The sequence below is a fragment of the Drosophila santomea genome, chromosome X (genome assembly GCF_016746245.2).
Source record: "Drosophila santomea strain STO CAGO 1482 chromosome X, Prin_Dsan_1.1, whole genome shotgun sequence".
NCBI classification, from domain to species: domain Eukaryota; kingdom Metazoa; phylum Arthropoda; class Insecta; order Diptera; family Drosophilidae; genus Drosophila; species Drosophila santomea.
The window spans coordinates 11,347,132-11,362,275 of NC_053021.2; the positions used below are offsets into that span (position 1 = coordinate 11,347,132).

Below are 15,144 nucleotides of genomic sequence, written 5' to 3' on the forward strand. Positions count from 1 at the left end.
TTTTATTTTTTGCACAGACTTCTTTGACTTGGCCATATATGCTCACGGTAATGGAAACATAACAGAGTGAGCAAAAACACACAGCGAGAAACGGGTTGTGCATTGTTATGAAACGCAAGATTTATAGAAATAATTTTATAATAATAAAATACATAAAAATGTGCACGTGACAGTTACATACTTTTCAAAGAAACTCGTAACCCTTCTCCTCTGTGAATAACGGCTAAATTATTGCTTTTCAATTGTTGAAATTCATTTTAATTTAAACGCATTGATTCTCTGCATTGCTATGGCTATTTGCTGTCTTTTATTTGGAGTGCAGACTGTACCTTTCAATTGCGTTTTGTGCCCAGTAAGGGTTATTTCGGCTGCCAACTTAGTTTCCTGCACCGGACTGCAATAGCACTCTCCATGGCAGGTGAAATGAAATGAACAATTGCACGGCGAGAATGAAATTTCATTTGGCGGAATCATTACATTTGCAAGCAAATGGAATGTGCCCAAAAGCCGACTTTTCCCGGAGCTAATAAGTTACTTAGTGCTTTCGGCACTGGCATCACATCTTCGTCACAATGTGCCCTCAAAGTGGAGAAGTTTTTCCGAGGCCATCGGATGTGGGAACGAAGCTGGAGGGTTCCTGTATCGTGGAGTCCTCGTCTCCTGGTGTCCTGGAGTGCTGGAGATGGGGGGTCAAAGTTAATAGCTGGCACGTAGTTCGAAGCACACACACACACACACACACATACACACACAGTCCTGCAGCCAAAGGATCCCACTGCCCTCGTTTAATACGCACCTGTATTCGGCGTCGCCTTTTTACATATTTAATGAAATTATTTTCAACAATTTATAATTGCCACGAGCAGTCAGTTCGGCCGGGATACTCGCCACCTCATCCACATCCTTCGGCAGGGCCCGCCCATCCCCTCACTTCTTCATCAATGCTGTCCTTGGCTGTGCTTTAGTTAAATGTGCCCCGGGGAGAGTTTTGCTGGCAAACAAATTATTATAAAGATATACACGAAAATATGTATATTTTTATACGACTACCTAAGCTGGGGGAGTATCTGCCATCGATGTGGAGCCACTGCCTGCATCCTGGATTCGGCATCCCATGTCCCACGGCGCCAGTTTAGCTGCTCCCCTCGGAAGCGACTTACCTGCTGCTCCAAAACGATTAATAATCTAAGTTGAAAGGGCCAGGATCTAGTCGCACAAAATGTAATGAGGCTGAAAACTACGCATAATATTCAACAATCTTGTATGTACTTACTATTAAGGAAAATGAGCTATTACCCAGCTAAATCTGCGAAAAGAACTGCAAAAGTGTCTCAAAGTTGATAAAGCTTTTAGTTGTTTTCAAAAAAAATATCAAAGTTTAATTGTAATTGGTATACTTAGTTTCGTATTTCGATATGATTGCGATAATGCGTGTGCATATAAATAGCATACATCCATAAATAATTCATACTTCTCGTTTGAGCTGGGAACCTTCTGTCTTTCTGTTTGGCACGTAATTCGCCAATTTGGTGAGTGGCTAAAAAAAAGGTTTTTGAATTTTTAATTGGAAAAGCATTCGTGCGTGCCTTGTTTTGGGGCCCTTGAACCCGCCCTTCCCCTCCCCATCTTTCCTTTCTGGGCAACGGGCAAGTGTTGTAATAATAACAATTCGCTATCTCCGCCTATATCCCTTTTATTGGGCTTGTCTGCTGCTTATCATTTGACAGCCTCCGGCCGAGAGGAGAACCCTTATCAAAAGCGAGAGACGTCACATTATATTGAGCTAAAATCAGTTTACAACATGTGTGTGGGGCGAATAGAAATGCCAGGGCATCAACGGATGGGAAATCTATTTCGTATTTACCCATTTTCCTTGTCACATCTAACTGGGGAAAGCAATGATTTGGGCATTCCCAGGGAACGCAGATGATGGGGGGCACTTGGGGTAAGTCCTGCAGCTTATTGCACAGAACAATGCCATCAATCAAACTTGGCCAATAATGCGAGTATCTGAGTATCTGAGCCTCTGACCGACACTTCACCTCCTTCAAAGCCCACAACCCACTGCGTAAATGTCAACTAATGGTTGTAATTGGCGCGACTTGAGCCTTCAATGACATTCATTAAATCGCTGACTCTTTGAAGTGAAGTTGGGACTCTATCCTAATTGGAAATTCTTTTCATTCCTCACCGATCTCCGTAGCGCGTAAGTTATAATAACATTTGATAATTAGCAAAACAAAAGTTTCACTTGATGGGGATGAGTTATGGATTATGGGTTATGGGAGAGTATCCATGAATATTCATTTAACCACCTACCATTGCTTCGTTCTATAAACTTGGATTGAATGCCCAATTAAATTCCTTTAAGACCTACCTCCACCAGTTCTCGAGAACCATAAAACAATTGTTGGCAATTCACATGCATGTAGAATCCAATAGAAGTGAATTTAGCTTGAAGATTTATTAGGTTTCTTCTTTATCTGGTTCAGTAGGTTCAAAATACATAACATGTGTTTGATTCGTTTTTCATCTTAGTTTCGATACAATAGTTACAATACACTTTCCACTTTCGCATAGAACAATTTATTCCTTTTTTGTAAGTTCAAATCATTCTTTCGTAAATAAAAATTGATGTCGTTAGTTAAATACATTATGTGCAGCACTCAAAAAAAAAAAAAGAAGATTAGCTCACAGATATTAAAAGTAGACCTAGGAGAAGCAGTGGCAGATGTTCTTCTTGCACTGGCCCACCCAGTGACCTTGGCGCTTGCAGTAGCTGTGGCACTGGGGGTGGTGTGGGTGGTGGGCCGAGAGCTGGGAGCAGTGGGCGGGGTCCGGCTGGATGTGGCGCACCTTGATCGCCACTATGCCCAGTGGCTTGTCAGTGGCGTCCTCCTCCCCGAAATCGGTGTCCAGCTGGTTGGCATCGGGTGCGGGAATATCGGGAACACTCCCCTCCACGGGATTCGCCCGACCTTGGCCCAGGAACAGGCCGATGGCGAGGATCAGGCAGAGCAGCAGGGCGGGCTTAATTGCACTCATCTCGGTGGCAAGCGAACAACTGACGCGCTTCCGTTCCCAAGATTTCGATGCGAGCTCCCCCTTCCAGTGCTCCAATGCCGCCTTATCAGTTTCACTTCCCGCTCAAGGTCACAAAGCCCAGCTCTTGGCACTCAGCTCTCAGCTCTCGGTTCTCAGCTCTTGGCCGTTCTAATCGCTGTAAGTGGAAGTGGACGCACTGCGCGATTCTCTGCCCATTTGCGATTGCGCCTCGGTTTGGCTCAAGTTTCAGATTGGACCCGTTTGGGTTCAAAGCTGCTCTGCGACTTAACTCCAGACGGGCCCATACCCTCTACTATTGCGATTAATTTATTGGCTTAATTTTACACAAATTTAAACAACACGAAAGAGATATTTCTCTTTTTTATATATTATATTATTTGCATTTTTAAAATCTTTAATATTTACTTTCCATATTTAACTTTATGCATTTAATTTTAATAATTTTTCTCTCAATTTCTCACCATTTACTCACCCCTCTCCTCGAGCTCTTTCCACGTCAGCGCTGACAGCTGGTTGTAGCTCCTGGAAAATAGGCACTTCCTCCAGTAGGTCGAAATCACATTGTTGGTATCCTCTGCTGCCACATTAAATCACTGCACCACTCACTCACATTTGGTATTTTTTACTAAAAAAATATCGAAAAAGTGGTTTGCTTATGTAGGACTTTTGAGAATCGCAGAGAAGGGCACATGTATTTTGGTATTATTTAGTATTAAGTATTTAGTATTATTTAGTATTTAGTATTATTTATTATTATTTATTATTTAATATAAAGTAATACTTTCAACTATCTTACTTGGCTAAACACCCGGGTGTTTGTTATTGCCACAAATAGAGTGTCAACAAGCGGGTGCATTTAGATTGCCGGTGGCTTGCTGCCATTCTCTGCTGGGGACCACATCGAATCATCATCAGCTTTGGCCACTCGCTTATTTATTGGAAAAGTGTATTTTCTCGCCAAAATGTAATGCATTATTTTTGTGGGAAACGGCTACAATTTCACCGTTTCTGCCGCTTTTCTGCGTTTTTGTATACAAAATAACAAATGTTGAGCGAACGATTTACGCGGAAATTTGATTTTTATGTTCGTGGAGCTGGTATCCTTGCTGCTTTTCTGGTTTTTGCTTTCTCCTTTCTCCTTGCCGCTGTCATTTCCTTGGCTCGCTTTCTCCAGAAGTTTGGAAAATTGATGGCCAACGGACAGGCAGTTAAAGCCACATAAAAAAACCATTTCTGGGGTAATTTTTGGCACACCCGCCAGCATACATGCGAGGTCTTACTCGAGACTCGAGTCTCATTTGTTTTAAAATGCAAAAACCATAAAAATAATCATGATAATATTACACAATAACAATAATAATAATAATAATTACGCCGCTCAAATGTAATACACAGGGAACAGCTGCCAAGAAGCAGCCCCTCCCCGATTTTCCCATTTTCGCAACCTTTTCCCGCCGCACCCATCGGAAAAGTCAATAAAAACGAGTGGAGATGTTAACATCCGGAAGACGAACCAGTATGCCAGTATGTAGCCCTATTTTCGAGCTTATTGCTTGGATAATAGTTGTAGAACAATATAGCCCCCAGTCGTCGTCGGGGTGATTAAATACATATGCAAATATAGACAAAGCTCGCTTGAAAGTACTTCTCAGCCTATTGTTGTTCCACAAATGACAGCAAAAGGAATGGAATCGACGGACTAATTGGCAAAACGGCATAAATCTCATGCACAAGACTGAATAACGAAATAACAAAACTGAAGAAAGTTTTTCTCTAAACGCTTCAATTTCATTGCTGCAAATGAAGCGCAATAAGTAGAGCAACAACAAAAGCCAAGTGGGTGGCTGGGTTTTTCTTCGTTTTTCGTGGGTGTGTGGTGGGGTGGTTGGTTATCAGGTTTAAGCGAATCGAAGAAAACAGGTGGAAAAATACGGCAAAGAAACAATTTCTGTTGTGCTTAACTTGTTGATGGCCGGGAGAAACATTTTGTCAGTGGCAAAAGTTTCATTTCTTTCCTTCTTTTTCCTTTTAATTAAAAAAGTTTCCGCCTCCTTCCGCTCCGCATATTGTTGTGGTTGCTTTGTGCTTAGAGGCCCAAGTCCTTCGACCGAATCAAATTCCCATATGGAATTTTGTGTTTCTCCAAAGAGATTGATTCCCACAGCGGGAATTCAATCAAGTCTAATGTGATCAAATGTCCCGCCACCTCGCCACTTAAATAAGTGATCAGGAGCTCCTCGAATGAATTTCTTTACCTACAAAAGCGAAGCGAATATATTTTATATGTGTAACTAATATTATTGTGTGTGTAGCTCTTATTTACCACAAATATTGTTTAAAGTTAATATTAGTTAGTCGTTGGAAATCCATAATACTGTATATAAAGGGCAAATGTTTTTTGTGCATAAAAATTCAATAAGTTTCCGTGTTACAACCGAAAAAATGTTACTTAATAGAAAAGTGTTTTGGGTTCTAACCACAAGCTCCTACGGTCTCCCATGTTTCGTTTCACAGATGACTTTGCCCGAGAGACTGGAATTCTTCGATGTGTTTCCGAGTTAGAGGCTCCTTGTTTAGGAGTCGTATTGAAACGCTTGTGTCAACTAATTGGGTTACACTCGGAGCTACACAGCGATTATGGCGTCTTGTGGGTAATATCTGTGCCACCAAATACATCCTTTCCACATGCGTTGCTCCTCCTCCTTGTTGAACACACATGTACGCACATTGTGGGACTGGGGTGAATTCAGATGACATCCTCGAACAACTACATGAGTTCGCAATTAATTTCTGTGCGACTTCTCTCTGAGAACGTCTTAAAACTAAACTGCCATCTAGCCGTTTGCAAAACACTTAAGCAAATTGTGTCCGAATTGCACAATGCTGCAGAAACCATTTCTAATGTGTGAATAGATGGTTTCCAGTTTCTCTTCAAAGTGAGAACGATTTTATTCGAGAGTTTAAATGGAGGGAAGCGGAGGTATTGAATGGTTTGCCTGTGTTGCAATCTAAAAGTTGTACTAAATCTATATAGTTATTAAAGAACTGCATAAGTGGCATAGCCTGCCAGTTTGTTTGTAATTGTGATGTGATGTTAGAGTGCAATTTTTGTTCGATTTGATTTGGTCACAATAGTACAGTCACGCAAGTGACCTTGTACTTATGTATATTCACAAATTCTGTGGGAGCCATGTTCTTGATTTATCAACACAGACACTCTCAAGCAAACAGAATTTCTCGTAATCTAATCAAATAACAATCAAGTAGAAATTTGATTTCCTGAATTCGACTTCTGTTCTTCTGTTCCTAACTTTGTTTTCTGCTACTGCGTCAATTATTTTCCAGTCAAATTTACGACACTAGACATATATCACATTTATTACATTTTACGGATGTTGCCAGTGTATTCTCAAATAATGACTCATATTTAAAGATTTCAGAGCTTTTATTAATGCTGGATAATTTGCAATAGCCGCATATACCTCAAAATGGAATCTTTTAAACTGACTCCCGCTATTTCAGTGGCCATAAAACCTGGAAACATGCATTCCATGTCAAGTGTCGCAAGTTGGAGCTCGATATCTGTATCTGTATCTCTGTATCTCGACGAGTATAGCTTGCGTCTTATAATTGGTCGGGGAGAACAAGTGAGTCTTTTATTGGAAAGTTGCGTGATGTTGTGCTTGATTTGTGAAGAGAGCAAGGAAATCAAGGAAGGTGGCAGTTTGTAATCTGGCTCACGTTTCGTGTAATTAAAACTTAAGAAGGACTCGCAAGGATCTGGGGATCTGGGGATCTTGGGGCACAATTGCAACGTGCTGGCGTCTGACTGCGGCAGACAAATCAAAAAGTTGGCCAAGATTCCTCGCGGCTGCCACTTTACTTTTTTTCTGTAATTTTTTAATTTCCTTTCGCCGTGGCTTAACCCGCAACGCAACGGAACGGAACGAAAGTTTTTAGCCCAAGACATTGCCGCACATAAATCAGTTAGTGCGTAGCCACCTGCTGGCTGTGGAATGGTGCCAACTGACGGACATCCAGACTTCCAGACATCCAGACATCCGGACAACCCGACATACGGACATACGGACATCTGGACGGCCTGACAGAAGAGCTAGGGCAAAGTTCGCAGATTAATTTGAATAGTTCTTGAATTCAATTTGTTAACCACTAACAAACACGACCGCTCTCACTGGCGGACACGCCATAAATCCTGCCACCAGGTAATTCCGCCAAATCAGGAACACTGCTGAGTACCAACCTTGTGTGAAGAGCCATAACCATCCAAAGTTCACCTTATACTATGGTATTTGCACACACGAACCTACACCTTTGTCAAGGTCCGTCTCTCAACTTCTGGTGTGATGCGTTTTGGGGCAGTTATTGTTGCTAGAGCATCTCATTACTCATACGTACTGTTGGCTGCGATCAAAATATGTGTTTCCTCATTGGAGAACTAGACTTGGTTCCACCTATTGTTTATACTAGGTAGTTGACTAACTTTATGACTGGACTTCAGTCCATCAAATATCCTTTAGTTATTTATATTTAGTTTCTTATTTCCCACTCCTTTGATTCATTTGCCAGACAAAATCAGTGAATTCCAGCAGTGCACTTTAAGATCTCAATTTCGTTTCATTAGTAGTAGATGAAACACTGTGAAAACATCTTTGAAAATCACAGGAACCCAGGAAGCATCTTAAAGCTGCGTGGCGGAAGGCAGTCGACCATGTCGACGAAGGACACGAGGCACCTCCGCCTCCTTCGGCACGTCAACATGGGCAACCGAATCCGCATCCTGAATGGCCAGCTCCATGTGCTCCATGTGCTGCTTGGGCTGCTTGTGTGTGGTCTGTGATTAAAATGATATTTTCAGACAATGTCAAACAGCGTGTTACTAATGGGTCTATGGGTTGTCCGAAATGTCTGTTATTACTTGATAAATCTTGTCGGTCACACATTCTGGCAGGGCACAATGGCCGGCACACACGGATGGCCGTGTCCTTGTCCGTTTGTTTTATGCAAATCCTTGGGCCTGCCCGTCTGCAGTCAGCTCTAATGACAAATGGGTCAAAAATTTGCGGCTAATGACACAAATATGCTGGTTTTGGCCTATAAATTCTATGCATAAATAAGGCTAAGGGCGACCTTCGAAAAAAGGGGCGACTCCTTATGATTGAAGACCTGCGACCGAGAACCTCGTGTGTGTCCTCGCCCATTAATCAATGGACAAATAAACATAAAATCTGCGTAAATTGACATTTGGCCATCGACCGGCGATTTGCATCACATCCACACCGACTTTAAGCTGGAAGCTGGGTAGCTGGAATATTTTTTTTTTTTTTTTTTTTGTTTTATTTATTAATCATAATATTGTATCTTAACATCACAGGGGAGAAATATTCTAGGGGTAACCAAACACTATATACAAATTAGTGAAGTAGGAGCATATATACATAGCAATTTTTTACTGCTGTCCAAATGTCTTGGCAAAGCCTTGCCTTTTGAGTCGTCTCAGAGGTCGAGCGGGGATAAGACGTCTTGCAAGAAGGCTGCTATGACTCTGTAGTCTGTCACTGTATCGACTTGTGTGTCTCCCAATTTGTTCCTCAACTGTGTAGAGATTGAGGTCCTTTTGGAGTGTAGAGTTCCGTACGTACCAGGGGCAGTTGGTTATTTGTCGCAGTGCTCGATTTTGCATCACCTGGATTCGTTTGTAATTTGATTTGGCTGCGATTCCCCAAATCTGGATCCCGTATAACCAGATCGGTAGGATACAGTGCGCATATACAGCTCTTTTGCATCTCAGCGAGAGGGTGTTCCTTCTGTTCATGAGCCATCTCAGTTGTTGTGATCTGCGACCACATTTCTTTACTGCATTTTTGAGATGCGGCCCAAAGGTGAGGCGTTTATCCAGTGTTATACCTAGATATGTTGCTTGCAGCGGCTGGTCTAGTGTAACTCCTTCTAGCTGGAGTGGGGGTGTTTTTTTGATGAGCGTTTTCAATGTGAAACATAGATTTGTGGTTTTCGTTGCATTTATTTTTAGATTCCACCGTTTACACCAGGCTGCCAGAGCATTAATGTATTCTTGCAGTCCTTTCGCTGCCTCTCTGCTGTCCCCAGAGTTATACACCACTGCGATGTCATCTGCATAGGTTGCCATAAGAGCCTTGTAGGGTGCTTCCATGTGATCGAAGTTCGGGCAAGGGATATCTGCAGTGTACAAGGAGTATAGAAGTGGTCCAAGGACGCTGCCCTGTGGGACTCCAGCTCTCATTGGATATACGGAAGAGTAGTTATTCCTCACTGTGATTTTAAATTCTCGTCCCTCTAGATATGACTTTAAAATACAGAAGTAGGGCGCAGGAAGCATGGTCTTTATCTTGCATAATAATCCAACATGCCATAATTTGTCGAAGGCAGCCTATAATATAAATATAATAGCCTATGATATAAATATAACAGCCTATAATATAAATATAATAGACTATGATATAAATATAATAGCCTATGATATAAATATAACAGCCTATAATATAAATATAACAGCCTATAATATAAATATAATAGCCTACATTATAAATAAGTAGCCTGCATATTCACTTATACCTGAGTTCACCACTGTCTTAACCTAATCATAATACAATAACTTAATTACATAAAACATAATCATAGCAAACTTAATCGTATAAAACTTATCATATAAGATATTTTTAATAATAATAATATAACATAATATAATATTATAACATAATATAATATTATAACATAATATAATATTATAACATAATATAATATTATAACATAATATAATATTATAACATAATATAATATTATAACATAATATAATATTATAACATAATATAATATTATAACATAATATAATATTATAACATAATATAATATTATAACATAATATAATATTATAACATAATATAATATTATAACATAATATAATATTATAACATAATATAATATTATAACATAATATAATATTATAACATAATATAATATTATAACATAATATAATATTATAACATAATATAATATTATAACATAATATAATATTATAACATAATATAATATTATAACATAATATAATATTATAACATAATATAATATTATAACATAATATAATATTATAACATAATATAATATTATAACATAATATAATATAATAATATAATAATATAATAATATAATAATATAATAATATAATAATATAATAATATAATAATATAATAATATAATAATATAATAATATAATAATATAATAATATAATAATAATAATATAATAATATAATAATATAATAATATACCTCCTAAGTGTGGAACATACCTGGTCAGGTCCATGGTGCACTGCATCCAGATCGACGACGGGATGTCCACATGGCCTCTGGAACCACTATCACACACACAGACACACAAACTACTACTATTACTAACACACTTAAATTTCCGGTCGACTGATCTACGATCTGCCAGAGCGGCTATCCCATGAGGATTGAGTCAGAACTGATTGGGAATTATAAGTATTGGTGGACGAAATTTGTTTTTACATTTAATTAATTATGTAAAATTATGTCAAGTATGTCAATTACATTGTATACAACATATGTTTTGATATGTTTTATGTTTAGCGTTGAATGTTACCTATGTTTCAATGTTGCACATTCAATGTTGCAAATTCAATGTTGCAAATTCAATGTTGCTAATTCAATGTTGCAAATTCAATGTAGCTTATTCAATGTTGCAAATTCAATGTTGCAAATTTAATGTTGCAAGTTTAATGTTGCAAATTCAATGTTGCAAATTTAATGTTGCAAGTTTAATGTTGCAAATTCAATGTTGCAAATTCAATGTTGCAAGTTTAATGTTGCAAATTCAATGTTGCAAATTTAATGTTGCAAGTTTAATGTTGCAAATTTAACGTTGCAAATTCAATGTTGCAAATTCAATGTTGCAAATTCAATGTTTCATGTTCAATGTTACTTGTTAAATAGGTATTAAAATTAATTTTTACTTTAAAAAACTACTAGTCCATGGAGAAATAAGGAAAATAAAAACGAAGCTTGCCAATTGAATCGAGAAGTGACACAACCAACAAGGATACGGCCGCTGATACTTCCGGCGAAAAAAACTGGATGTTCCACATTATTGAGCAGTTGTATTTTGGCCCAGTGCTGTTCAAGATAGTGACTAGATAGACCAGGTGCTTTGGACTAGTTTTGGATTGCAGACTGATAAGACTGGATAACTATACCTTGAAAGGCTCCCTAAACGCGGCATATATATTTGGAAAGAGAAATTAATCTATCTGAAGAGATGATGAGAATATAGATATACCCATTTGAAGACCTTTTCGGTTGTGAGGAAAATGAAGTAATAAACTCGCAACTTATTATCGCGAAAGGTGCGCAATGGCAGAGAAGGAGGAATTGAGTCATATTTGCGCTCTCTCCGGAATGTCCAGGATGTTGAGGAGGTTGGGGATGTTGTGGATGTCCAGGATGTGCGGGATGTCCAGGATGTTGACTTAGGACCTTCCTGGCCGGAAGATGGGGATGGCAACTGGGCCTGAGGTGCTTCCACTTCACAGGTTCCCAAGTCCAAGTCCACTTCAGTTGATCCCGCTTTTGCTGACGGCGGGGCATAATTCGCGAATGGCTTTTTCTTTTATGGCTGCCGCCGTTGAGGCGAAAGCAACAGTTGACGAATAGAGGGAACGCCTGAAACAGAAGGGGGAATAAATTTTGGGAATTTTTGATTAAGTCGGCATCACCTGAATCGCCGCAAAAGCCTCTAACTCCTTTGATATCGCTTTGCCGGCTAATTAGGAAACTTCAACTTAAACTGGCAACATCTTTGGCCAAGTTTCATAAACTTCGGCACTCGTCTCAGCAGATAGAAAGCCATTTATATACAGATTTGAAATACACCGAAAAATCCAAGAACTTGCAGACACACACATATCACATGCTAATGCCCTTGATGTCCTGCAAAGGACGTGGGATTATCAAGGCAAAGCCGCAAAAAACTTGCCCGAACAAACCTCCTCCTGCCATGTCCTTAATCTAAGCAGTCAAAGTAGCGGAAGAGTCCTGCGACATCGACGTCAACATCGAAAAACAAAAGACCAAAAAACTGAGAAGCCGAGATGAGATGCTAACCAAAACAGAAAGGCAAGCAAAACAATGTAGCTATGTAGTTATGTAGCTATTTGGAGCACTACAAGCATCTTCCATCTGTGTGGGCCAAAAACTTTGATTGTGGTTCGGGTTGTGAGCGTATTTGAATTTCCTGCTCCTGGTATTGGTACACGGTACTGGTACTGGTTCTGGTTCTGGTTTTGCCCAAAAACAATCCAACTGAATAGTGGCCAGTGTAATGAAGACAAATAAGAGCAATTCCTGAAGGCCTGACTCCGTGACTCCAGTCACCCGTCACCCATCACCTGATGATAGCACGGCAGCTGCATATTTGTTTAGGCTTCCAGCCGGAATCAGTGTCCTGTCTTCACAGTCCCTCATCCCAGTCCAACGGATGTGTCCACTCGAAGCGATATCTGTTCTGTTTACACTGGTGCCCTTGAATAATGACACTTGATACGAAAGTAGCATATTATTTACCAAATTATATGTTATTTGTTCTTACTCTTGAAGGAAAAATCAATCGCAACACTTGATCAGACTTGATGCTTGTAGGCTTGAAACCAAATTTCGAAATAGAGTAAATATATATTTATATACATTTCACAATAGAGTAAATACATATTTATATAGACATGCAAAATGTTGCATTTCTATTCAGCCTGAAGGCTGTTTTATTTAGTGCAAATTTATTTCCATCTCGAGTTCTTTAAATACCGCAAGCTCAATTAAGTTCCATTGCATATATGCATCTATAAAAGTGACACCTTTATGTATTAACTAAAATTGCTGTTGTTTTTATTCTAAAACGCTTATTTGGTATACAAACTTTTTAAACAACGATGCAGGAGCTCTCCTTCTTGAAGAAAAGAGTGGAAGAAACAAGAAAAAAAGGCAGGGAATATTTCGGGGAAAAATGAGTGGAGATGGCATTTCGTTTTCATTTTCTCTTCTTTTGCCGACTTCTTGACAATTTATGAACTAACATTTGTCTTCTGTTTTGGTTTATCTTGGACATGTGCATTATGAATGTTGCCTGTAACTCGCTTCTCGCTTCTTCCTCACTTACGCAATTCACGTCTACTTCCGTTTCCGGCTTGTTGCTTGTTGCTACTTCAAAAGATAATTTTTATTTATGCCTGCTGATGTGATAAGCCATTTCGCGATAGCGTTTTATTGCCATTTGTAAAACACTTTATCCCAAAGGGAGGAACTCGTCTTATCAAGATTTACTTATTAATTAATAATGTATTATATTTTTTTTTTGTGCTGGCAGCTCGATAAGTGTCAGTGTCAGAAACTGGATACGATTTAGATTGACTTACCTATAAGATGAATAGCCTCTTTCGAACCCAGATATATATGTTTAGGGTCGCAAAGTCTGTCTGTTTATTTGGCAGCTACAAATGTTTGATATAGTATGGTATAAGACCAGTTCCTTGCTAAAACTTGTCTCCAAATTGAAGGAGACAAATCAAATTTATGAACTCCCACAGCCGCAAGTCCCGTCCCAGTCGAGTGGCAATTTATTAGCTTTCAGTCGATGTTATTTTCGTTGGCTCAGCCATTTCCATTTGCATTTCCAGCTTTGCCCCCATTACAGTATTCCAGCTTTTCAGTTTTCCGTTTTCAGTTTTCCGTTTTTAGTTTTCCGTTTTCAGTTTTCAGCTTTCCCAAAGCGTCATTCATTTTATGCACGCATTTTTCATTGCACATGTTTAGCAAAGCAATCGAATGCAAACAAACTCCGTCGCTCGGCTATATCCAATATACTCGTACATATATATAGATGGATTGGAGCATCGGCAGCGGATTCGCAAAATGCTGGAGACACTGCACAGCACCGGAACGTGATTCTCATTTTGATTTCGATTTGCATTCTGCCCCCCGAACCCCCTTTGGATGTTTGTTTGTTGTAATTGCAATTGATTTGGCTTACTCCTGCCGGCAACGCGAACCTGGAGACTTGCCATCTTGGCTAGATTAATATTTACCTAGTCCATCCTCCCAGGCTCCAATCCACTCCACTCCATTCCACTCCGCTCCTTGCGACTCTTCTCCTTTTCCCAGTGCGACTGGCTAAGAACGTGGCATGGAGTCACAGTGCAGGTCCTCCACTCGATGGGCTCAGAATCGAAGTAGGCAGAAGGACAAAGTCGCAAATCGCTTACACCTCTTAAAAATGTACGGTATAGGTAATGGGTATATTATATGTATTACTGATGCATTCAAATTTCACTTTTTAATAGTCGTAATTGTAAAGTTGCTTTATTTCATTTCAATGCCAAATTTATAGCGATTTATATGTTTCTTTATCTATTATACAGTTTTTAATGGTAGTTAACAAAAGTGAATTACCATTTAATGCAAAGGTTTACATGCAACAACTAATTTGATCTAAGAAATTGAATCTTTCCAATTTGGTCATAAGATTTTTCTTGCAGTGCGCTGACAAGCCAAATAGTTGCGAACAATGCAAATAGGATTTGTATTTGTTTGCCTTTTGGCTGAGCACCGTATCCTGAGCCCCTCTCCAGGCTGCCTCCATTGGCCAACTGCAGCTGGCCAAGTCCAGCAAAATGGAAGATGGCAACTGCTTGAGTCTCGAGTCTGCTACGAAAAAGTGAAAAGAGAGTGTCGGACAAACAAATTGTTTGTCGGCCGAAGGGGCAGCGCTAATTTGATGTGCTACACAGTCGGCATTAAGGAATCGGTATCTTTACCAAGCAGGACGACTGTTTCTGCTCCTGTTTGGCATTCGCAATCCCATGTGTGTGTGTGCGTGTGCGTGTGTGTGTGCAGATGTGTGGATGTGAGCGTGAGTGGGCAAATATTTGGTCACATGCGGCGTATGAGTAATGCGATGATGGAGTGCGTTGGGAGTTTCCCCAGCCGCTCACTTCAGCTCCGCAAAGAGTTATTGCA

The 15,144-nt window shown here is 39.6% G+C and overlaps 1 protein-coding gene and 2 long non-coding RNA genes across 5 annotated transcripts; all 3 read right to left on the bottom strand.

The window, feature by feature from the left end:
- Positions 1-219: 219 nt before the first annotated feature.
- On the bottom strand, positions 220-1,400 carry LOC120455720. Of its 2 annotated transcripts, XR_005616762.1 has the most exons (4): positions 1,274-1,400; positions 1,051-1,206; positions 797-991; positions 220-676 (listed from the first exon to the last, which is right to left on the bottom strand). It is a non-coding gene; the product is annotated as an uncharacterized LOC120455720 (long non-coding RNA). The 2 variants fall into 2 exon arrangements; XR_005616761.1 differs by having other exon boundaries at positions 220-991.
- A 1,045-nt stretch (positions 1,401-2,445) lies between these two features.
- On the bottom strand, positions 2,446-3,076 carry LOC120455719. The gene has a single exon (XM_039642134.2). The coding sequence runs from the start codon at positions 3,043-3,045 to the stop codon at positions 2,713-2,715; it is 333 nt and encodes a 110-aa protein (XP_039498068.1). The 5' UTR covers positions 3,046-3,076; the 3' UTR covers positions 2,446-2,712.
- Positions 3,077-11,239: 8,163 nt separating this feature from the next.
- LOC120456078 lies at positions 11,240-13,513 on the bottom strand. Of its 2 annotated transcripts, XR_005616804.2 has the most exons (6): positions 13,049-13,513; positions 12,725-12,971; positions 12,123-12,671; positions 11,853-12,066; positions 11,417-11,799; positions 11,240-11,346 (listed from the first exon to the last, which is right to left on the bottom strand). It is a non-coding gene; the product is annotated as an uncharacterized LOC120456078 (long non-coding RNA). The 2 variants fall into 2 exon arrangements; XR_005616803.2 differs by having other exon boundaries at positions 11,853-12,671.
- Positions 13,514-15,144: the final 1,631 nt, after the last annotated feature.